This window comes from Cibotium barometz, chromosome 54 (genome assembly GCF_041138505.1).
Source record: "Cibotium barometz isolate CiBa-2024 chromosome 54, ASM4113850v1, whole genome shotgun sequence".
NCBI lineage: Eukaryota > Viridiplantae > Streptophyta > Polypodiopsida > Cyatheales > Cibotiaceae > Cibotium > Cibotium barometz.
In genome coordinates, this window is record NC_141099.1 from 36,337,514 (window position 1) to 36,362,357 (window position 24,844).

At 48.0% G+C, this 24,844-nt stretch overlaps 1 protein-coding gene across 1 annotated transcript in view; it reads right to left on the bottom strand.

Annotated features, from left to right (window-relative positions):
- Nucleotides 1–327: 327 nt before the first annotated feature.
- Nucleotides 328–24,844, bottom strand: part of LOC147608099 (uncharacterized) — a 112,881-nt gene continuing 88,364 nt past the window's right edge. Inside the window, exon 6 of the mRNA XM_086789640.1 lies at nt 328–879. Within this exon, the coding sequence (XP_086645766.1) occupies nt 644–879 (236 nt within the window). The 3' untranslated portion in view covers nt 328–643. The remainder of the gene's footprint in view (nt 880–24,844) is intronic.

Here is a 24,844-nt window from a genome sequence, read left to right on the forward strand (position 1 = left end):
TGCGACCTCTGAACCTGGAGTCGATTCTCTGGTGTCATAAAGTGTGCAACGCCCACCAATGATGAACCTTAGTTGGGTTGTACTTACCTCTCATTCAGACAGCCGACAACCTCAAAAGACTTGCATCCATAGGCATGATATTAGATTTGCAAATGAAACATGGCAAGACAGCTATAATCACAATCGAAGCCACCAATCATAGCAACTACTCATCTACCACTTTGGCCACTCATAAAGCAGGACTTCAAATACAAGATGGTATGCAAATGAATAATGATTAGGAAAAGTAGACATGCACTCCGAGAGAGAGAGAGAGAGAGAGAGAGACCCATATTTTGTGTATAGTACTCCAAAAATCAACAGTTCCGTTTCCATGACCTCAGCATTGAGTATATCGTGGGGCAGATGCTGACAAGTAGGTTACAACACGCTAAGAGACACTGGAATCCCGACTTTCACACCCTTGGTGAGCAAGAACGTGTAGTTTGTTGAACAAAAAACACTCAGATATACTCAATATTGTGGGTGATCACTATGCACTCTCAATTGAAGGGAAGCAACCCAAAATAAGATTGCCCCATGATTACTACACATTATTATTAGGCCTACACTACTATTCTTGTCATACCTTTGTATGACAGCCTTACCACGGAAGCTCTTGCCTATCATAAGCAAAAAACTTGGCACAATCTTCTGGTTTCAGTGAGTCGATTATATCCAAAAGTTTTTGCACAGAGGCTGCAGGGGTGAAAAGGTTTTCTGGAGGAACATTACGCGAAAATGGCTTTGAAAGATCTGTATCTACAGTTCCAGGATGTAATAGAACAACAATGACAGGCTCCTTTAAACGTAAACACTCCACACCTATGGTCCTTGTTACTGGAAGCAAAGAAAAAGCTGAAAGAGTCAGACCTCTCTCTTTCTCTCTCTCTCTCTCATACCTTCGTCTTTCTTTCATATTGCTGTTTGTCTTAGTAGCTAGTTTGCCTTGTCTTTTTCCATGATACAATTACTGTATTAATTAATGCAACAGTTTTGGTCTCATAGATCCTTTGGTCCCCCCCCTCTCTCTCTCTCTCTCTCTCTCTCTCTCTCTCTCTCTCTCTCACCAAATTACAGAGCTGGAAGCAAAGCTGAGTCGACAGGAGGAGGAAATCCAGTCCCTGAAAGAGACCCAGGCAACCCCAGAACCCAGCCCACTGATAGGGGAACTTGGGGCAGAGATAAAGCCCCTGAAGGGTTAAAGACCACGCCATGGAAGAAGGGGAGCTGAAATCATGTGAGGGCTTGAGGAGGGATATGGAGCAGCTCAAGGCTGCAAATGACAAGCTCACGGAAGAGCTGCATACTTCTGAAAAAGACTGGGTAGAGGTGGTGAAGAGACACAAACCCCACAAAGTATTATACATGAGACCCTAGAGGAAGAAAAATGCAGGAAAGCACGGTCCCTTCATGTGCGGGTACGCAGGCTACAGGTGGAAACTTCCCCTAAGGCAGATGTTTTGGCACTCAGCCAAATGCTGGGCGTAGACGGGACCCTGCCCCCTTCACAGATACATGGAGAGTGGCCCCTTATCATCATCAGTTTCCCCGATGTCACTAGCAGACAGACCTTGGACAGGCAGGCCACCCTCAAGGGCAAACAAGTTTACATAGGGGATGACCTCACCCAGCACACTGGTGATGGTGATAGTTCATAAGTCTCATAACTTGATATTATCCTCAACCATAGCACAACCTTTGCATTTTGTTAAATTTTTCATCCTTTCATCTTCCCATGGTTGGTTTTATGCCATTGGAACTCAAAGATAATTGGTTTATACTAAGGTTATGGGCTTCATAACTAGATTAATTTTCTCTATCAATAAACTTAGCAAGTTGCTATTCATGGGCTACACAGACCACTAACTAGGATACATAAAAACCCTTTTACATGGGTTTTTACCGAAAATTTTGTACACAGAAAATCCTAAATATTATCAAATTCATTTACTTATCCACACATTGAACTAGTCAAAGTGGACAAGTGGGCGGTGTACAGAGATGGTCGGATCATTATCACTGAGCGTCACCCCAAATAGGAACATGGGATTAGTAGACCAAACACCTGAGGTTAGCAGTATGGAACTGCAATGGCACCCTGTAAACGGATCCAGGAGGTTTGCGTGAGACTCTTGTTGTCATGTGTGTATTCACCGGATATGTGAACCACTGTTAGTGTCCCCACTTATGTGTGTGTGAACTGTCCCTAGAGGGCTAAGTGAATGTGTGTGTCCACCTTGTGTGTGTATGTGTAGCCTCATCCATGTATAAGTGTGTGAACACCGTGTTTGCAATGCGTGATATGTACGGGTCAAAAGATAAGGCTGCTAGTCTACAAAAAGGCATTGTACTTGGTGAAGAAAAAATCAATACAATCATTATCATTGTACGTGAAATCACTCTAGTATTTGAGTTTGTTACATCTCTCCCCCAGTGGACCCCCACCTCTCTCTCTCCCCCTCTCTCTCTCTCTCTCTCTTATCTATCCACCACTATGGACATCTTCGATCCCCCACAGCTTCTCTGTCCTCAGGGGTGCCCAACACGGTATCACAGCAGCATGCTCTGTCCTGCACCTGTGACCTACACATACATAGCCTTCGTCCACGTGTCAGCTTAACCACCTGCAATTCGATCACAACCTTCACATCAATCAAGGCAATCTTGCCCACCAGCGCTCTGTTTCGTGTAGCCTTCATCTCGGCTCACACATTCTGCCACAGGATCGCTCAGCTCACTCCTACCTGGTGACTCGATAGCTGCCCCCACTCCACTGCCTTGGGAGCCTTACCATCGCTGCCTTCTCGCCGCATAACCTCTGGCGATCGGCAGGCAGCGGCTTCATCCATCCTGACGACGGCCCCTCTGCCCTGATCCGTTTACACTTCCTGCCATACTGGTGCCGTCAGCAACTCTGCTGCTCAGAGCCTCCCACCACATTGCCATCGTCAATCATCTCCGCCTCTGTTGTGCACCACACACCAGCAAAAGATTCTTCCTCTCCGCCGCACCTCTCTGGTCACCGGTCTGCACGCTATATGCGAGCTTCTACTGGGCCTCCCACGTCCTATCTGCGCTGGCCATCCCAACTGAACCTGCTGCAGCTGCCTCACCTCCACAGCCGTCGCCCACCTGCAGAATCTCTGCTGCCTGCCACGTGTTGCCTTCGTGAGAAGGTTTTAAAACCTTAATGAACTCGGTGTAAATAAACCCATATAAGAGATTATTCAGATGGTGTTACTTGGCACCATGTTGACGGGACTTTTTCTACATCTTACGCACCCATGGGTGTTCATCGATATTTGCTTCCACTTTACGGCTCCAATGCAGGCTTCAAAAAGCATGGAGCTTCAAAAAGTCTTTCCATGCTTGAGAATGTCACCAATTGGCCGACCATTTGTTCCATCTCCAGATTTGTGACTCGTAGGCCGGTGTCTCATGTGAAGGGGCTAGTATTTTGTATAACATGGACGGGAGCCAAACTGGTGCCACCCGTGTGTTAGCACGATGGTGTCGTATGGACGGGAGCCAGACTAGTGCCACCCGTGTATGACCTGGACTGTGTTCTATCCATGGGATTGTCACGCCATGGAAGGACCAGTATTTGTGCCGTGTCTTGCCTATGGGACTGTCACTCCATAGAGAGGCTCGTGCCTGGATTTGTGTCTTACCTATGGGACTGTCACTCCAAAGGAAGACCGGGATTTATGCTTTCTGTCGTGCCATCATTGTGCCCGACAGAAATGTTTAGTATTTATTCTATGAACGGGAGATATGTCTATGATACTGTTTGCACATGCATTCATGTTTTGCATGTTTGGAACTGTTTTCGCATGACTTGTATTCTTGTGTTTGCCTGTTTGACGTGCCACTTACTGAGCGGGGACGCCTGCCAATGAGTCGTGAAGTTTGCTCTGTCTTCTGGCGAGTTTTGTTGCGTGTGAACAGGTGGTAAGTGTATTGCACTTGTTTATTTTATAGCATTCTTTTTAACCTTTGTTTTTATAAGGTTGCAGGTTCACACTCATTAATGAGTGGACACCCTCCCCAAATATTACTTGGTGTCCTTGGTAGGGTGGGCACCCATTTTTGGGCACCCACGTTTTGGTCATGGAGGGTAAAAGGGAACCCCTCGTGTGTAGGGGTGGGTGCATGGCCACCTACCCACCCCCACCTTGGAACTCGCCGCCTCCATGCAAGCTAGGGAGGCCGGCCAGCTGCTAGACGTGTGCCCTCTCCAACACCTACATATGGGCGACCACTTCATCAGCTTGGGGCATATGACTGTGCAGGCGACCGTTCCATACAGCTATTCCACTTTGCAGGTGGCTGCGCCCATATACCTATTCCCTTGCATGCGGCTGCGCCCACTCTGCAGGCGGCTGCGCGACTAGACTTCTCGAGTGGATCGCTCTCCTTCGAACGTCTACTTCAAGTCTCTTGTTTGGTAACTGTATTTATCTCAGTTGTACATGAACATCATTCTTTTCATTGAACCCATGGAGCACTGTATCTTTTAAATACTCCCAATAATATATCATATATTGAGGGGGGGGGGGTCGGCCCATTCCAGCCCCAGTGCTGGTGTCCATTGATCATCATTTCATTTCATTTCAGTTTTCAGTTGTTATTGAGTTGTCCATTCATATTGTGATATTTAAGTTGTGCTATTACGCGTGTGGGTGTCCAACGGAGTCTATTCCCACTTGACAGGATCGGTTTCATTGGTATCAAAGCACAGTTATTTCCCTCTTCTTAGTGGGAAAACGAACCTGTGTATTGGACACCCCGCTTCTAGCACGCTTAACACAATGGACAGCCAAAGCAACCCTTTGGAAGTGCCTAATTCGAGCATCAAGTGCCTCGCGTGGTTCTGATGCTTTACAGGGAAGGCACAAGCCCCTTGAGAGGGTGAATGATAGTGATTTAAGGGGACAACTGTCTCGAGGAAAGACAGTTATGCAAGAAGAAGAGCCTGATGCAATGAGGGCTGAATTGGAGCATATGTGAAAGCTTTTGCAGGCACAAGAGCAAGAGCTGAAATTTTTGCATGAAGATCCCCATGTGCAGAGTGCCATTGAAGCAAGGAAAGCCGATGCAATGGTAGACATGACTTTTGAGTCCATGGCACGAGAAGTGGGCAAGAAGCCAAGGGAGTTGGCACTTTCCTACCTCCTCCGCAAAGGTGACATCAAAGAGGGGGAAGACGGAGAGCTAAAATTCAGAAATTCACCTCGCTTAAAGCATGGAGATCCCGCATCTCAAAGGTTGAGGTCTTTTATGCAAAGGGAAGAGGTAACAGTCACCTCTCATCATGCATCTTCTCCACAAGGCACAAACGCTTACAGGTATATGTATGCTAGTGCTCATGGAGGGCATGATGGTCACATGTATTCAAGGCATGTATCCCATAGAGGGGGTGACAGGTCTACCACTAGAAGAGCTTTGCCTACTGAGTTGTCTCATGGAGAGACATTGCCTTATGCAGGAAGGTCACATGCATCTGATTCTCAGGTTCGTGGAGCACATGCCACCGCGCTTCATGAAACTTCCATGATGGCCCATGGAGCCCATGCAAATAGGGCTGCCCCGTTGGATAAAGGGAAAAGAAAAAGAGAGGACCATGAGCCTCATGCCAGAAAGCTCAAGGAATTTAAAGCAGGTGACAAGTCCATTAAGTTTGATGTTTTTCATGGAGAGCATGATGCTTCCAAAGTGTTGGCATTTGTGGCACAGTTTGACATTGCTTTTAGTGATGAGGACTTCACTGAGAAGTCTAAAGTACGCCATGCTAGCATGTTCTTGAAGGGGACCGCTGCTCATTGGTGGATCACTGAAAAGATCACCAAAGACCCCATTTGCATTTGGAAAGAGTTTAAGGACAGATTTTATGCCCAATTCTTGCCACCTAATGCGGAGCAAACTCTCACCCAAAAGTGGGACAGACTTGAGCAAAGAGATAATGAAAGTGTGTAACAGTATGTCAATAAGTTTTGGAAAGTGTTGCTTGAGGTAACTCCTTTTATGCAAATCACTGAGGATGAAAGAAAAGGAAGTTTCGCTCCGGATTGCAACCAGCTTATCGTTCGTACATTGAATTGCACCCGAAACACACTTTGCAACAGCTTATAGCCTCTGCTCTTGCTACGGAGCAATTGGTGCTCAAAATTAAGCAAGATCAAGGTGGTTCAAAGAGCAAAGATAAGGCTGTCCCAAATCTGCAACAAGGTGGACAGCCACCTAAAAAGAGCTTCCGGGAGATCCAGAAGGGAGGTAAAGATGAAAATACCTCATCCATGGATAGTGTACTCAAGAAGAACAAGTTTGGCTTGACTCCTGAGCAAAGGGAGCAATATGCGAAAGAAGGGAAATGTTTTGCATGTGGAAGCAAAGAGCATATGTTTCGGCAATGCCCCAAACGTAAGCAAGATGCAAGAGGACAAGCAGTCTAAGCCTAATGTGCATGCAGTTCCCGATATGCAGGATAGTGTTGATCATACTGGCAAAGAGGGAGATTCCATCCCTATTGTATCACACATCCATATTAATAAAGCAATAAAGAAGAATTTGGTAGCATATGCATTGTCCAGGAGGCCATATGTGGCTGCAATTTCAGTAGCCTCACATGGGGAATTGACTACTATGCGTGATTTGTATCATTTGGATGCTGATTTTTGTCATATTTGGACTGATTTGATGGCTGGTCGCTCACATGTCTCTTATGTTATCAACGAGGGTTATTTTATGAAGAATAACTGCCTATGTGTGGTGAAGGATTTGCGTCCAAAGGTTATGGGGAGGAATGTCACGCTCCACCTTATGATGGTCATAGAGGTATCATGCCTACTACACGCATGATTCAGAGATATTTCTTTTGGCCAAGCATGCGTAAAGACATTGAGGCATATGTACGTGCATGTATTACTTGCCAAAAGGTGAGATTTGACAGGCAAAAACCTCCAGGTTTGCTTCAGCCATTGCCTATTCCCTCGCAACCTTGGGAAAGTATTACTATGGATTTTATTATGGACTTGCCTAGATCCCAGCATGGAAATGATGCTATTTGGACCATTGTGGACAGGTTTAGCAAGCAAGCTCATTTCTTGCCCGTCAAGAAAACCAATAAAGTTGATCATATGGTAAAGCTTTTTCTTGCTAATATTTTCAAACATCATGGTATGCCTAAATCCATTGTTGGATAGAGATCCCAGGACTACGAGCCTCTTCTGGAGGGCTTTATTTGATAACATGGGCACTAAACTTGAGTTTTCATCAGCTTATCATCCCCACACAGACCCAAGTCTCAAGGGGAGCCTTGGAAACCACACCGTAGAAAGGGTGACATCATAGTTGTTTCTCGTACGCGTACGAACCTATTCGTACGTACGAGTCGTACGGTATGATGCCGTACGAATTCGTACAGTACGAGTTAGGTTCCCCCCCCCCCCCCCCCCCAAACTTTTTTTCCCTTGAAAAAAAATTTTCCAAATGCTTAAAAAAAATAGAAACCCTGCTTTACGAAGATCCCAAATGCTCGCAATACTTCGCAACTTTCGTGTCCACTCAGTATTCCATATGGGGTTGTGGAGAGACCTAAAAAATCTGGCGAGGTAGACTGGTAGTGTACACTTGATTGGTAGGATGAGAGAATCTTGCTACATCACTTGGGGATCCCTGGTATAGGTAGGCTAGACAATTAGATTCTCAAGTTATGCACAAGGGAGAACATTTGGACATGGCCATTTTGATCTAGAGAGGAGTCCCTAAACTTATCACCCTAGATGCACTCCTCGTATTTGTGCAAGGACGGTCCCTTAGTCATAAACGCTACACTGGGAGACCTTTGGTATTGCATTACCCATCCAGGTTCTTTTTTGGAGACAATCGGGAGATCCAACCGGGAGAGACACATATCCATGTACTGGTTTCTCAAGCACTGTAGACTCCTCCCCTCCCAACCTTCCCTCACATTCAAGCTTGAAGCTCCATAGCTTGTAAGTGTAAAAAAATAAAAACTGTATTTTATCGTACCGTATCCCAAAATTTCATATCGTACCGAATATTCCCGTACGGTATCGTACCGTACCGTATCGTATTTTCGTACCGTGACAACTATGGGTGACATTACCAACATCCAGGGGGGGATTCTACCCCAACTCTTAATCTGTGTGTGTTTCATGTTTGAGTCAGGGTTCTCTGCCTGGGATCTCCATGTGTCATGCATTTGTGCGATATGTAAGATAAGGCTGCTAGCCTACAAAAATGCATTGTACTTGGTGAAGAAAAATCAATACAATCATTATCATTGTACGGGGTCTATGAGACCAAACACCTGAGGTTAGCAGTATGGAACTGCAATGGCATGCTGTGGTTGAATCCAGGAGGCGGGTTGGATACAAACATTAGGTTTTCAATGCAGAACTTCGAGCCTCACTCTTATGACCGGGCTTTGACTCTCGCTCAAAACCACGAAATGATGGTGAACAGAGGCAACCCCAAGCAGGTCTCAAACCCCAGCAGAGCAGCAGCAGTCTTCATCCCAACTGGGTAAGGATACTCATAACACTAAAGACAGTAAGGACAATAAGACTCAATGCAACTCAGGCGGCAAGAAAAATACAAAGGCCAAGCCTAAACAGATGCCTGAGGAGAAGCTCAAGGAGGACATTACTTAAGGTTATCTGCAAAAAGATGAGTAAAAGCAGTACTAGACAGAGAACCGTTGTTTATTCTATCATCAAGTAGGCCACAGTAAAAAGGATTGCACAAGAGGTAGGCTAAGAAAGCCACCAAAGCATCATCCTCTACAATGGAGACAGACACAGAGGATGTATATGATGGGTGGAAGACGATGGAGAGGCCGCTAGTGATGATGATCTCATGCATGATTAGAAGTAAGGCAACAGGGCCACACGAGATTGTGCGGGCAGAGATAGGGGCTGCACCGATTGTGACAGAGGCTATTTTCCAAACAGTGACATACTCGCACAGATTATGGGAGCCCTAGAGTCCTCGAGACAGTTGGCACTAGATGGAGAAACGCAGTGTTCGTATGCCAGGATGAGCACTTGGTTTGCTATGCATGGCATGCAAATGGAGGCACACGCTCTGTTCCAGTATAGCATAGGGGCGCCCTCCTTTTCTCTCAGCCGCACAGAGCTGAACAGGATCATCAAGAAGGACATCATGAGATTGGATACTCAAAGGACTTGGCACCCCCCCGTCCAGTCCCTTGGGATGAAGATGGCCTTTTACAGGGACCATTTTCTTCGCCTGACATAGGACCGCTTCATCACACGCCCACGCTACATGGACACACGTGTCATTTGGGGTGGGATGGAGACAGCCAGATATGGGCCAGGGGCAACTGCACCAGAGGACAGGATATGTCAACTTTGTCACACAAGGCTGAGACAGAGGCCCACTATGTATGCAGATGCCCAGTATACTATGAGAATAGGGGGAGGTTCCACTGCCTCTCACGAGATGGATTTGGACCACTTTCCAGGATAGTGGATTTCCCAGACCAGAGATGCTTAGGGCTTTTCCTCCTAGAGCTTTGCAGACACAGGGAGTCCCTTTTATGGCCCAAACCAGCGGTACCCGTCGGGGACCAGTTCAGAGAGCTCTCACCAACTTCTTCCAGACCAAAGTGACAAGGGCAGATTCGGCACCCTGGACCTCGTGGTCCCTGCTCACGCCCCCATCACTACAGCAGTGATCAAAGCCACAGCTCACACCACCATAGGACCTTCTCTTGCTGGCCCAACTTTACTACATTGGGTGCCATGCTGCAGCATCCTATGCGGGATATTTCAGGGTGATATGAGAGTTGGGCACTTTTTGTTTTGGGATTAGATCTGACATTTCAGCTCTTGTTGCTTTTTTTTTTTTAGTACCCATGATGATGTATTTCATGGACATGATGTAACCTTATGGTCTCATAGGTCATTTTGGCATTTTGTAGACGTTAACACAACTCTCTCTCTCTCTCTCTCTCTCTCTCTCTCTCTCTCTCTCTCTCTCTCTCTCTCTCTCTCTCTCTCTCGTTATTTATAACGGGATGAGACAGTGGCAGGATTCAGGAGCACTGACATGCTTTCCACGATCAGGGGAGGGGGGGGGGGGGGGGGGTAGCACAATGGATTACATCATGGGGTCCATGGAGACCACACAGGCAATGACATCTTTCACCATCCCCCCCTGTCCTATTGGTGCGGATGACACGTACCTCTTACTATCACTGGCGAGCTCCACACCAGCACCACCCACACAGCCCACACAGGCATCGCATACAACTTTCTACTTCACCCATGACTTGGCAGACATATGAGCATCATGTATATGACGGGCTACTCCAGATGGATCCCCTGTCACCTCTAGACACACTCACCACCCAGCTGTCATCTCTACTACATACGGCCACCACCAACACCTTCCCCCATCATACACACATTGCACACACAGATAGATCTCGGAGCATGCCCAAGAATCGGTGGTATGATGATGAGTGCAGAGAGCTATATAGACATCTCCGTGCCCAGAGAGCATTGGGGACCATTACACAGAGACGGGCGAGCCAACAGATGAGGACCCTCACACGCCGTAAGAGGCGTGCATATGAGGAGGCACAGTACTGGGATATATACCACCTACTCATGAGCAGGAGATGCAGCCACTGTATGGCGCAGAGGATGAGAGAGCCTCGCCCTCGTACCCCGATTGAGGATCCACACACATGGCACACATATGCAAAGAGCCTCTACCATATCCCTCAGCAACCGCCCATACCACAGCCATAGGAGTCCCGCCCTACCACCTCTACTTTCTTTACCGCCTCGATGGTAGAGAGAGCTATCCGCAGGTTTACAACATAGGAGATCGGCTGACCACACAGGTATACAGAGTGAGCATCTTATTTATGCAGCTGACACACTAGGACCCTTTGTTGCTCACCTCTTTAATAGGGCACTAGTGGAGGGCCTACCAGCTGAGTGGACTATGCACACCATCGTGCCTCTCCACAAAGCGGGAGACATGCTAGACCCCAGCAACTACAAGACTATCATGATTGGTCATTCATTGGCCAAACTTTATGGCGTAGTGCTCGAGGCAGAGTTGAGCTCATATGCAGAGAAAGAGGGACTGCGAGCAGCAGGGCAGGTTGGATTCCGACGAGCTTTCTCCACTATTGACCATATATTCACTTTGAGATGTCTAATTGACCACGCTAGGGCGCGGGAGAAGACATTATACTGCTGCTTTATGGATTTCCGCAAAGCATTTGATACGGTGCCACGAGAGACACTCTTCCAGCGCCTACAGTCATTGGGGATCCCATCAGAGATGGTTTGGGGCATCTATGCTTTATATGAGCAGGTCCTCGGGTGCATACAATGCCCCAGGGGGGCTATCTGATAATATTGCTAGCACCATAGGTGTGAAGCAAGGATGCCCACTCTCTCCTACACTATTTGGGCTATACATCGATGAGGTGGCTGACTTCATTGGTCACAGTAGTGGGGACGGGGTAGACATCTCAGGTACCATAGTCCACATTATGCTATATGCAGATGATATTATTCTGGTCTCTGAGTCGCGGATGGGACTACAACACCAGCTCCATGCACTCGACGAGTTTTGCACACAGAGGAGGCTTACAGTGAACCTTGGGAAAACCAAGGCCATGATTTTCCACACCTTAGGGCCGGTTCGACGACAGGCCATCTTCACACTAGCAGGAGGACCATAATAGCAACGAAACCCGTTTCAACTAACCGAAACTTTTACGAAACATTTCAGAATATGAAACTCGTTTTTTATTCACCTAAAATTTTTAAGGCCCAAAAACCTTACATGCCAGTTTCATACATACACATTTCCGAAGCGCATTTTTTCTTGTTGCTTGCCACTCGACTTGCACACGCACGTCCTTTCCTGCCCGCAATGACTGGTCGACCATCTTGAGAAGGACGCTTCAGCCTTGGCCATGGCCTAAATACATATTTTCATGTATATTCTAAACTTATATTTTTTACATTTTTTGTATGAAACTTTTTTTTGACATTCCTTTTTTGCTTAGTAGTGACTAGTTGACCATCTCAACAAGGACGCTTGAGCCTTGGTCATGGCCTAAATACATATTTTCATGTGTATTCTATATTGAAAAATATATATATTTTTGCATTTTTTGTATGAAATTTTTTTTGGACGTTTCAAAAAAATATGAAACTTTTGAAACCTTTTTGAAACCCATTTCAAATTAGACGTTTCTGAAACTCCAGGAGGACAGGTAGAGGTGGTAGACTCATATGTGTACTTGGGGATTACATTTACGACTCCACCAGGAAGATTTACTATGGCACAGGTAGCCATGGATAGACTCACACGAGGGTATGCAACAGCTCTGGCCATGCTAAAGAGACAATGTCACCAGGCACACTTCCAGGCGCCCCGCACGAAGGAGTGGTTGTTTGACACACTAGTCACCCCTGCTTTGATATATGTTGCAGTAGTATGGGCACCTGGGCTCGCCACCTCCACATGGTCTCAGATAGAGAGGCTTCAGATTCTCATGCTCTCATGGATGATCCCCAGCAAACCCTCCGTCCCACATGACATTGTGCGGACGGAGTTTGCCGCACCTCCTATGCTAGTAGAGGCCCTCTTCCAGACGATCTGCTTCATACAGAGGATCATGCCATCAAATCGCTCACATAGAGCTTTTGAGGCGTCCAGGCAGCTCGCAGAGAGTGAAGATAGGAGATCATGGTATTCACAGATGGTACAGTGGCTCACTCAGCATGGTCTCGACATAGATCACCTACCACCTTTCCAGAATGATATACATGCACCACACATCCAGCTCTCTCACAGTGAGAGGAACAGAGTCCTTCGGCATGATTTATGGCAGTGATACACTCAAGAGACTTGGATTACACCCAGTCAGCCTCTACTGCCGAAGATGCTATACTACAGAGATCAGTTTATGCGTATCTCAGCGGATGGATTCATACAGAGACCTGGATACATTGATGTGTACACGCCTCACAGTGCCCGAGTGGCGATTGGCCAGCTCAGAGTGTCATCACACCAGCTTGAGATTGAGGCAGGTAGGGCAACACGGATCCCCAGAGCAGAGAGGATATGAAGACTATGCCAGGAGGAGGTTGAGAGTGAGGAGCATTATGTATCCAGATGCAGAGATCTCCGATTACATAGACAGACATGAAGGACCAGGACCACATTTAGCAGGAGACCTAATACCGATCCTCTTGTATGCAGATGATATTGTTCTTATTTCTGATTCACCAGACGGGTTGCAGAGGCATTTGGATGCACTATGGGCCTTTTGCAAGGACCGGGACCTCACTGTAAACCTTGGAAAGACCAAGGTCATGATCTTTAACACCTCCTCACGTGGATAACTAGATTACATACAGTGGAGAGCCTGTGGAGTATGTTACCTCGTATGTATACCTTGGGATCACTTTTGCTTGCTGGGCCTCAGTTCTCGATGCGGAAGGCAGCCAAAGCTAGATTGATGAGGGGATATGCAGCCCTTGGCTCGCTAGAGAGGCAATGCTCACAGATACAGTTTCAAGAGCCGAGGACAAAGCTTTGGCTATTTGATACTCTAGTTACACCTGCACTATTGTATGGTGCCCCCATCTGGGGTCCCACCTTATGCCACACGAGGAGACAGAGGAGAGAGTCGGCCGAGACACATACAGAGCACGTATATAATGGATGGAAGCCGATGGATAGGCCCCTGGTGGTGATGATCTCGCGCATGATTAGGAGAAAGCCATCAGTGCCACATGAGATTGTGCGGGTAGAGATGGTAACTACAAGAATAGTGACAATGCCTTTATTCCAAACAGTGACATACAGGCATAGGCTATGGGAGCTTCCACTAGATAGATACCCCCGGCTAGCCTTGGAGTCCTCTAGACAGCTCACACTCGAGGAAGATACAGAGTGTTGTTATGCATAGGTAGGCAGTGGGCACTTGGTTTGGCATGCATGGTATGCAGATGAAGGCCCTCCCCCCGTTCTAGTAGAGCATAGAGGCCCCGTCATTTGCTCTCAGCCACATGGAGCAAAACAGGGTTCTCTCTCCCATGAGGGATGTATTAGAGTGATATGTGAGCTCTCTGCTCATGTACCTAGATGAGATTTTATAGTTCTAGATTTTTGTTATCTTTCTTTATTACTATTTTGTACCCAAGATGGTGTACCTCATGGATATGATGTGACCTTTTGGTCCAATAGCTCATTTTGGCCTTTTGAAGACGTTAATACAACTTTCTTTCTTCTCTCTCTCTCTCTCTCTCTCTCTCTCTCTCTCTCCCGCTTCGCTGCCTGCCTGCAACCCCCTCTCTCTCTCTCCCGCTGCGCCCCCCCCTCTCCCCCTGCGCCCACCCCTCCCGCTGCCCCCTTCGCTCTTCGCTCTCCCGCTGCGCCCACCCCTCCCGCTGCCCCCTTCGCTCTTCGCTCTCCCGCTGCGCCCACCCCTCCCGCTGCCCCCTTTGCTCTTCGCTCTTCGCTCTCCCCCTCCCGCTGCCCCCTTCGCTCTTCGCTCTTCACTCTCCCCTCCCGCTGCACCCACCCCTCCCGCTGCCTGCTTCGCTGCCTGCCTGCACCCCCCCTCTCTCTCTCTCTCCGGCTGCGCCCCCCCCCTCCCGCTGCTCCCTTCGCTCTTCGCTCTCCCCTCCCGCTGCCTGCCTGCGCCCCCTCTCTCTCTCTCTCTCTCTCTCCCCCCTTCGCTCTTCGCTTTTCGCTCTCCCCTCCCGCTGCCTGCCTGCGCCCCCCATCTCTCTCTCTCTCTGTGTTTCTCCGCTCCGCCTGTTCGCTCACATCTCTGCCTCCCTTTACCCACTCCCCCTCCACGCCGCTGCCCCCCCCCCCCCCCCCCTCCCTCCCGCTGCTCCCTTCGCTCTCCCCTCCCGCTGCCTGCCTGCGCCCCCCATCTCTCTCTCTCTCTCTCTCTCTCTCTCTCTCTCTCTCTCTCTCTCTCTGCCCCCTTCGCTCTTCGCTTTTCGCTCTCCCCTCCCGCTGCCTGCCTGCGCCCCCCATCTCTCTCTCTCTCTCTCTCTCTCTCTCTCTCTCTCTCTCTCTCCGCCTGTTCGCTCACATCTCTGCCTCCCTTTACCCACTCCCCCTCCACGCCCCTGCCCGCCTGTTCGCTCACATTTCCGCCTTCATTTACCCACCCACCCACCCACGCACCCACCCACCCACCCACCCTCCCTTCCTCAAGCCCCCAAGGTAGCAACATAACTCCTTCTCTGCTGAATCTCTTCTCTCTTCTCTCTTTCCCCTACATGGCTTGAACCCCCCCCTCTCTCTCCCTGCTGCTGTTTCGCACTTGTGTCATGGATTAATTTCCAATCCATTGGCTGTGGGAAGTTTTGCAAAAAGTCATGGCCAAGACCGGGTTTGAAGAGGAGCTCGTGAAAGTGGAGGACAAGCTCAGCACAATTATCAAAGAAAACAAGAAGATGGTCGACTCTTCCATTACCGCAATCATAAACCGCCTCTCCAAACTCGAGAAGGGATTTGACAAAATCCAAGAGCTCGAATTGAGAACATCCAAGCAAGAGGCTGAGATTTCAGCCTTAAAGGAGGAACTAGTGGAGGCCAAACTGCATGCTAAAAGTCAAGCGGCTGAAATCTCAGCCCTCAAAAAGGAGTTGGAAGCCACTTCAAAAAGCAAGCTTGAGGATAGAGAATTTCAGCCCTCCTTTATTGAAGAGCTGAATACCATCAAGGAACAAATGAGGATCATTCGAGAGGAGGAGGAGCAACATAAAGAGAAGACATCTTCATGGGTGGAGGTGATCACAAAGACACAAAAGAAGATGGACGAGGCCGAGAAATGGATCGAGGTCGACAAGAAACGGAAAGGTAAAGAATCGCCACCCATCCCCACTCCCACCATCATCAACATGACCCTTGAAGAGGAGCAAAGGAGGAAGACCCGGGCCTTACATGTAAGAGTGTCCGGTCTAAAAGACCGTGATGATGCGGAAGGGGAAACCAAGGAGCTCTTCTCTATGATGGGCATTGAAGCCACGCACACAAAGGCATGGAGAGTGGGAAAGAAGAGAAAAGGTAGGGGCGAATCTTCTAAGGAGAGAGCACTTATCATTCGTTTCCCCTCCATGGAAGCAAAGAAGGACTTCTTGAAGAGACGTCCTACACTCAAGAAGACGGGAATATTTCTTGGAGATGACCTCACACTCTCGCAACTTGCCCACATGAAAGAAGCTATGCCCGAGATAAGGGCAGCCGGAGAGAAAGGGAAAGTGGCCTTCTATAGAGATGGTAGAGTGGTGATTATGGAGAGGCGCTCTTCATGACAGCGCGAGACCTATGGGACTACACTCAAAGTTGCTACTTGGAATTGTAATGGATCTCTACGCCTTGATGTAGGGGCTTTTGAGGATAGTTTCACTGGGAGGGACATCATCTTCTACTGTGAGACGCATCAGGCTCATGGACAGTCCATGCCACATGTTAGTGGATACCGATGGGAGACAGCTTGTAGACACGAGACTCGTTCAGAGCATAGAGGACGGGGCTCAGGAGGAGTGGCAGTATTGTTTAGAGAGGAGCTACAGCCACTGATACATATAGTCCGCAGAGATGAGCAGGCTAGGTACATGTGGGTTAGACTGAGGGCAGAGACGGGCAGATATCTCTACATTTCTATATGCTATTTTGCTCCTAGTACATCAGTGTATGCATCACCTAGCGGACAGTCTCCCTTTTCTATTTTGGATGATGACATTTGGGAGTTCTCCAGGGATGGTGACATCATTCTCTTGGGGGACTTCAATGCCAGGACCGCCCATAACCAGACAGTATTTTATGATACCTCAGAGGAGATGTTGAGGGAGCTTGATGTTAGGGATATGGGCCTAGGCCTATCTAGACTCTCACAGGATGAGGAACATACAGTGCATGGGCGGTATTTGCTAGACATGGGGACTGCACATGGATTGGCCATCCTGAATGGCCTACAGAGATTCCCGACATCAAGCGGTTTCACTAGCTTTCCACATCGGCATGGTGCTAGTACAGTGGACTATGTTATGGCTCAGCCCAGTCTCATTCCCTCTTTTCAAGATTTTATGGTAGGCACTAGGCCAGTTGGAATAGCAGTGGATCATGCTATTTTGTCCTTCACTCTCACATTTCAGTTCAGCACCGCTCCATTACACACACTCGTTATACCTTTACGAGGGAGACTGACACCGTGTACACGGATGAGATATACAGACGCTTATGTGCCGAGGAGCCGGGACGGCCATTAGATGAGCTCACTCAGATATTGATAGAGACGCTTCATGCTGCAGCATCAGAGGCATATCCCCATAGTCAGCCTACACGGAGACGATCTGGGAACATGCCCCAGAACAGTTGGTATGATGAGGAGTGCAGAGAGATGAGGATCAGATTATAGAGAGAGGTGCTCATGGGTGTTACCACTCACAGACAGTCACACGGATTACCTTTCGGCACCTAGTGCGACGGAAGAAGAGGGCTTATCTTGCTCAGTTAGAGAGGGATTTGTACCAGTTATTTATGAGTCAGGACTCAGGCGAGGCATGGAGACTATTCCATGAGCATTCACCATCACCAGCCATTACCTCCACAGAGATTTGGGGTGAGTATGTAGCATCCCTGTACACAGCACCAGGACAGCCGCCCCTGCCAGACCCATCGGAGCCATGCCCAAAGACATGTGCTTTCTTTACTGCTGAGATGGTAAGGAAAGCTATTGACAGGATGAGGACTGGGAGAGCATATGATCATGATGGTTTGGTAGCAAAGCACTTTATTCATGCCAGAGATATGCTTGCAGAGCTTATTGCTATGATGTTTAACCGAGCCATGTGTGAGGGTTTTCCTGAGACTTGGAATATGTCCACGATTGTGCCTATCTTCAAGTCAGGGGATCCCATGCTTCCTAGGAATTATCGTACCATCATGATTGGTCACACATTGGCTAGATTATATGCATCTATTCTTGAGCACGAGTTGAGTAGATGGGCAGAGTGAGAGGGCATACGTGCATCAGGGCAGGCAGGGTTCAGGAGAGGTTTCTCCACTCTTGACCATATCTTGACACTCAGAGCTATTATTGAGGAGGGCAGATTATATGGCAGGAGGATTTATTGTTGCTTTGTGGATTTCCGCAAAGCTTTTGACACAGTACCGAGAGCCAGGCTGATTGGCAGACTACAGGAGATGGGAGTGCCCACAGAGCTGATTTGGGGAATCATGGCTTTATACAGGACAGTTGTGGGGCAGGTACGTACTACTCAGGGTATATCTGAGATGGTTCACTCCACTATTGAGGTGAAACAGGGCTGCCCCCTTTCTCCCACCTTATTTGGGATGTATGTGGATGAGGTTTCGGACTATGTAGAGCAGGAGGGTGACAGAGGAGCACAGCTAGCAGGGACATGGATTCCGTTGTTATTGTATGCTGATGATATTGTGCTGATCTCAGATTCTCTAGAGGGGATGCAGCGTCATTTGGATGCATTGCACACGTTTGCAGAGGACAGTGGATTGTCTGTTAACCTTGGTAAAACCAAGGTGATGGAGTTTAACACCACAGCACGGTGGGTTAGGAGGTCAATACCCACCTTTACATATGGTCACGAGACAGTGGAGTATACAGATGCATTGCACACGTTTGCAGAGGACAGTGGATTGTCTGTTAACCTTGGTAAAACCAAGGTGATGGTGTTTAACACCACAGCACGGTGGGTTAGGAGGTCAATACCCACCTTTACATATGGTCAGGAGACAGTGGAGTATACAGATGCATATACTTACCTTGGCGTGGTTTTTAGTGGCCCACTATTTTCCTTGAGGAGAGCAGCGGAGACCAGATTGACCAGAGCTTATGCAGCATTGGGGAGACTAGAGAGGATGTGTTCGCAGGTTCAGTTTCAGGAACCTCGAACAAAGCTCTCGCTCTTTGACACTTTGGTCACTTCAGCCATGCTGTATGAAGTGGAGATATGGGGACCCTCAGTGGATCACCACAACCGAGCTGGTAGCACTGATGGATGGAGACGTATGGAGAGGTCCTTGGTTTCTATGATTTCCCGGATGATTAGGGCCAAGGCCTCCTTACCACATGATATTATCCGTGCAGAGATGGCCGCCCACCCATTGGTAGTAGAGGCACTCACTCGATCAATCTCCTTTATACATAGCACTTGGGCTCTCCCTAGAGACAGATATGCTCGCTTGGCCCTGGAGTCTTCACGACAGTTGGCATCACAGGGAGACGGATCATGTTGGTATGCACAGATGACAACTTGGTTCCAGCTGCATGGCTTTAGTATGGACAGGCTACCTCCATACTAGGAGGACATGGATACAGCCGACACACGAGCTTGGTACGAAGATGGCTTTCTATAGAGATCATCTTCTCCAGCTCACGGAGGATGGGTTTGTGATTAGACCCAGCTACATGGATACTCATCTTTCTCATGGGGTACGGTGTGCTATTGGTCAGATGCGCACATCCTCACACCAGCTAGAGATTGAGACTGGCAGATTCAAAGGAGTACCAGCTGAGGCCAGGATTTGTCAGCTGTGCCAGATGGAGCTAGAGACAGAGTTACATTACATATGTCACTGTCCAGTATATTATGAGATATGAGGCCGTTTTCACTGCCTATTCAGAGAGGGCTTCGGACCACTTTCTAGAGTCATGAGATACTAGGATCAGAGATGCCTCGGATTGTACTTGCTGGAGTTGCGTAGACATAGAGAGGGTCTCCTGAGAGGGAGGGGATCAGAGAGGGAGAGACACCTACAGAGGCACATTACAGACTTCTTTCGACCAGAGATTGAGCAGTCTGGCCAGCAGGCATTGCAGCTAGCCCCAGAGTACAGCCACACAGAGTACATTGATTGATCGGGCTATAGAGCTCGGGCGGTCCAGGCGCCCCAAGATGAGAGGCCCATCTCGACACCGGCGGAGACTACAACAGAGGATCAGGACCATACTAGCACGGCATGGGAGACGTCCAGTCAGAGTACTCACCATGGAGGACATTGAGGATATCCGCCATCGACCGATGAGAGACATCTTTGGATAGTGATGTGTATGATGCTTACCTTTGTTGCTGGAGTTTTCCTCCCAGATGTTATCCATTAGGAGCTCCTAGTACCGTACTTTTCCTCATAGTTGTTTCAGTTTCAGTTAGTTGTTTAGTTGTTTTTAGCTTTCCTTACACAGACATTGTATCAGATCCACCAACTGTTGTAACCTTTTTGGTCTCATAGGTCATTTTGGCCTTCTGAAGACGTTAATCTCTCTCTCTCTCTCTCTCTCTCTCTCTCTCTCTCTCTCTCTCAAAGAAAGTTGTCAAGCCTTATCCAGATCATGGATTACCCAGATCAGCGGGGCTTGGGCCTCTTCCTACTAGAGTTTCATCGCCATAGAGACTCTTTGATTAGGGGGCCAAGACCCCATGGGAGACATCCACCCTCAATTCTTCCAACCACAAGAGGATGCCCTACCAGCCATGGATGACATACCCACAACCTCATCGAGCCACACATTCTTCAGTGCCCGACCCCACTCTGGTGTGACTCTAGACTGGGCCACCACACTAAAGCAAGCTCAACGCCCCAGACTCCCTGGACCTTGCCAGCAACACAGCCATCAGCCTAGCTTGAGGAGATCTTGGAGAGGCACAGAGCCACCTTCCCATGCCCGGCGGTTCTATAGAGCCTTCTACAGGTTAACGCCACGCCCTACCAAGGGGTTAGCTCCATAGGTTGTACGATGATGATGGTTTCACTTCGTATCATATCGCCCTCTGCTCTTTGCGCCCGTCGTCGCCCTCTGCTCTCAGTCCCGCGCCCATCGTCCCCGTTTCGCCTGTCGCTCTATGCGCCCACCGCTACCGCCTCTGCCTCTCTGTGCGTAGTAATGTAGGATGTCCCTACCACGGACCAATGGTTGAACCCTCAACCAGAAGCCACTCCCGCCCTTACCCCATCGCGCATCGGGTCGGCTCCCATCTTCTCCCGTCTCCTTGACCACGGCTTGAGTTGGGTGACAGTGACAATGGTGCTCCCTCTTGAAGACAGAGTGAACAAGATCGAAAAACAGGCTCAAAAGGCCCTTTCAAACCAAAAGAAACTGATAGACAGTGTAGGCATATGCTCACTTATGGTAGTGAAGAGTCCAACACCAACAATTGGTATCAGAGCTGGGGGCTGCCTGTGGAGCTCTACTCCTGAAATCTGCAGCAAACTGTGAATTTCCGTCGGCCGGACCCGTGCCTACAAATTTTCGTCGAAGTTGCAGATTCCGTCTGTCGCTTGCCTCTCGGCGCCCAGCCTTGCCAGCGGTGTTACTGCGCAGGCAACCACCTCCACCCAGCCCAGCAGGCTGCGGTACTACCCAGGCGGCCGCCGCCGCCTCGCGATCGGCGGCGCTAGTGTGCCCATCACCGCCGCCACCCCTCCCAACCACCGGCTCTACTAGAGCCAGGACCGCCGCCACCCAGCAGAGCCTGCTCCGCCGCCCAGAGCCCACATTCGCCGCTGCTCCGCCGCCCTGGTCCTCCGTCCGCCGCAGCTCAGCGCCTAGGCCCTCTGTTCGTCCGTTTTCGCCTCTTCTCGCCTGCAGTTCGGCCACCTGCACATCAGTACTGGCCCTCCACGTGCAGATACTTGTTTTCAAGGTACTTATATGTTCGAAATAAATAAACCAAAAAAAAAAGAGGAAAAAGCTTTGCAGGCACTCTACTCCAGATTCTCGCCAGGAAAATTTGAAAATTGCAGGTGGTTTAGGGTTCAAGCAATTTGGGGGATTTCTCAATTTGAGGCCAAATTGAAAAATTGGACAGGTTGCTTTGCTTGCAATTTGGGGGTTTTCCAAATTGAGGTCAAAATCAGCAAATTGAGCCTCTTTCAGTTGCAAAATTTGGAGCTTTTGTGAAAATTGACCAATTAACTGCACATTGAAGCGATTCGAGTGCATAAAAATTGGGGCTTTTCATATTGGAGCATGTAATTGGGCATTACAGCTGTGATTTGTCGCATATGTATACACATTGTGTGTAATTGGACAATTTCGTGCAGGTTTACACTTGCTTCAGTTTGCAGGCAAACATTTGCACAGGACATTTGGTTGCCTGGCAGTGCACATTGGTGCTTGGTTTGCTTGCAGGTATATTTTGTTGACATGGCTGAAAATGCTATAGATGTATTTGGTGTGCTCACCGAGGAGGACAAGTTGGATGGATCTAACTACTCCCTCTGGAGTTTCATGATCCGTAATTTGCTGGTAGCCAAAGGGCTTTGGGGCATCGTGTGTGGTGATGACACACGCCCACTTACCATACAGCCAGCCACGCCTCAAAGGGGAGGTGCTCCAAGAGCTCTTGAAGTAGAACCTGCTCCCACACAAGAGCAGAAGAGATGGGACTCTAGGGATGCAGAGGCCATGTCATTGATAGCCCTTTCAGTGAAAAGGACTATTATTCCGCACATTCTTCTTGAAGACATCGAAGCTTGCATGGGACACATTGGAAGCAATGTATCGGGTACGCAATGAGGCAAGAGTCGCCTACTTGAAGAGGTAATTGGATCTTCTTTCTATGGATGAGGGTGATTCCATGGCAAATCATCTCACCAAAGTGAAAGATTTGCAGGAACAATTGCTCAACATTGATGAGGTTATCCCAGACAGACAGCTGGTCACCAACACTCTTCATTCTTTACCACCTTCCTACTTGGGCTTTCACACCTCTCAACCTCTCTATTAGAGGAGGTGGTGATCCCGTCACTTTTGAAGAGCTGGTGGGTTTACTCTTGCAGGAAGAGCAAACAAGAGCAAACTTAGCGAGCAAACGTGGTGGAGACAAGGCGTTTACAACCAAGGATAAGGATAAAGCAAAGAGCTTTAAGCATGGGGGACAACAGTCTAGCAAGGCTGGTCATGGACAGCCCTCTTCTGGTGGTGAAAAGTCTGACAAAGGGAATGCAAACAAGCCCAAAAAGAAGGGCAAATGTCACTACTACCATAAGCCCCTGGACACTACATCAGTGAATGTAGAAAGCGGATTGCAAAAAAGAAAAGGAAAGAAGCAGGCAATGCAATAGCAGACTCTTCTGATGACAAAGCACAGCAATCAACTAATGTAATTCAAGAATAGTACACTTTTTTGGTCATGCACTAGTGACACACCAAGTGCTTCAGACAATGATATGTCTTGCATTGCATCTGACAGACAGGATGTATCATGGTATTTTGATAGTGGTGCTTCGAGCCACATCACTTCATGCAAAGATGTATTTCAGCACTTGGTTTATGCTTCAAATGGCCGCACTGTATCATATGCAGATCATAACACATATCCAGTAAAGGGAATTGGCAATGTCATACTTATTGCAGCCAATGGTGCCAATATATGTATGAAAAATGTATTGTATGTTACAGGCATAAAGAAAAATCTTCTCTCCGTCTCAGCCATAAACGACCAAGGTTTAAAAGTTGAATTTGAAGATGGGAAGTGTTTGGTAAAAGACCCATCAAAGGGTTATGAAATAGTCACTTCTAGAACACGATACAAAGGCTTGTATAAGCTGGACAGCTATGACAAGCGTACTTATGATGCAAATACAGTGGCTGCCCACACTCCTGCTATGCATGATGCAGAGCTATGGCATGCTCATTTTGGGCATGTAAATTTTCGGAGTTTGATGCTTTTGCAGAAGCATCATATGGTTGATAATATGCCGCCTCTTGAGTCTCCACCAAGACGTATGTGGGGTGTATTTTGGGAAAGATGCAACGAAAACCATTTCCCAAAGATGGAGCTATTAGAGCGAAAAGTAAATTACAACTCATACATAGTGATGTATGTGGTCCAATGCGGACACCATCCATAGGGGGGCATCTTTACTTCGTCACATTCGTTGATGACTACTCCACGTTTGCTTGGGTTTACCCTTTGAAAGCGAAAGCAGAGGTGTTTGCATGCTTTCGACACTTTGTAGCAATGGCTGAAAATGTGTGTGGATGTAAATTCCAAACACTCCGCTCAGATAGAGGTGGAGAATACATGTCAAATGCATTCAAGGATTATATGCTTCAAAAGGGCATCAAACACCAATGTACTGTGCCTTATACACCGCAGCAGAATGGTGTAGCTGAGAGGAAAAATAGATCTCTCATGGAGATGGCAAGATGCATGGTGAAAGCACAAAAATTTCCTCACAATTTTCGGATGGAAGCTATAATGTGTGCAACTCATGTGTTGAACAGGTGTCCAACAAAAGCTTTGAAAACCATAACACCATTTGAGGCTTGGAATAGCCGAAAGCCAACAGTGGATTATATGCGTACATTTGGGTGTTTGGCATATGCACATGTGCCAGAACAACTCCGACCCAGAACAACTCCGATCAAAGCTAGATGACAAAGCAATGAAATGCATTTTTGTGGGCTACATCAATGAGAGCAAAGGATACCATCTTTATAATCCAACAACACGAAGGATTTTTGTCAGTAGAGATGTGGTATTTGCTGAAAATTCAGAACAGCCCATGTACAGCTTGTAAAAAAGTAATGATACGGGCATACAGGACATGTTTGATGGACTATTACCCATTGCAATTAGGGGGGATTCAGATCAGCCAGCCCCTACACAAGAATATCCTCATGTAGAACATGTGGAACAACCAGCCATTCAGCCCCCTTCTATGGAAGAAGTGGAAGATCTTGTCAGGGAAGAGCAAACAGCCA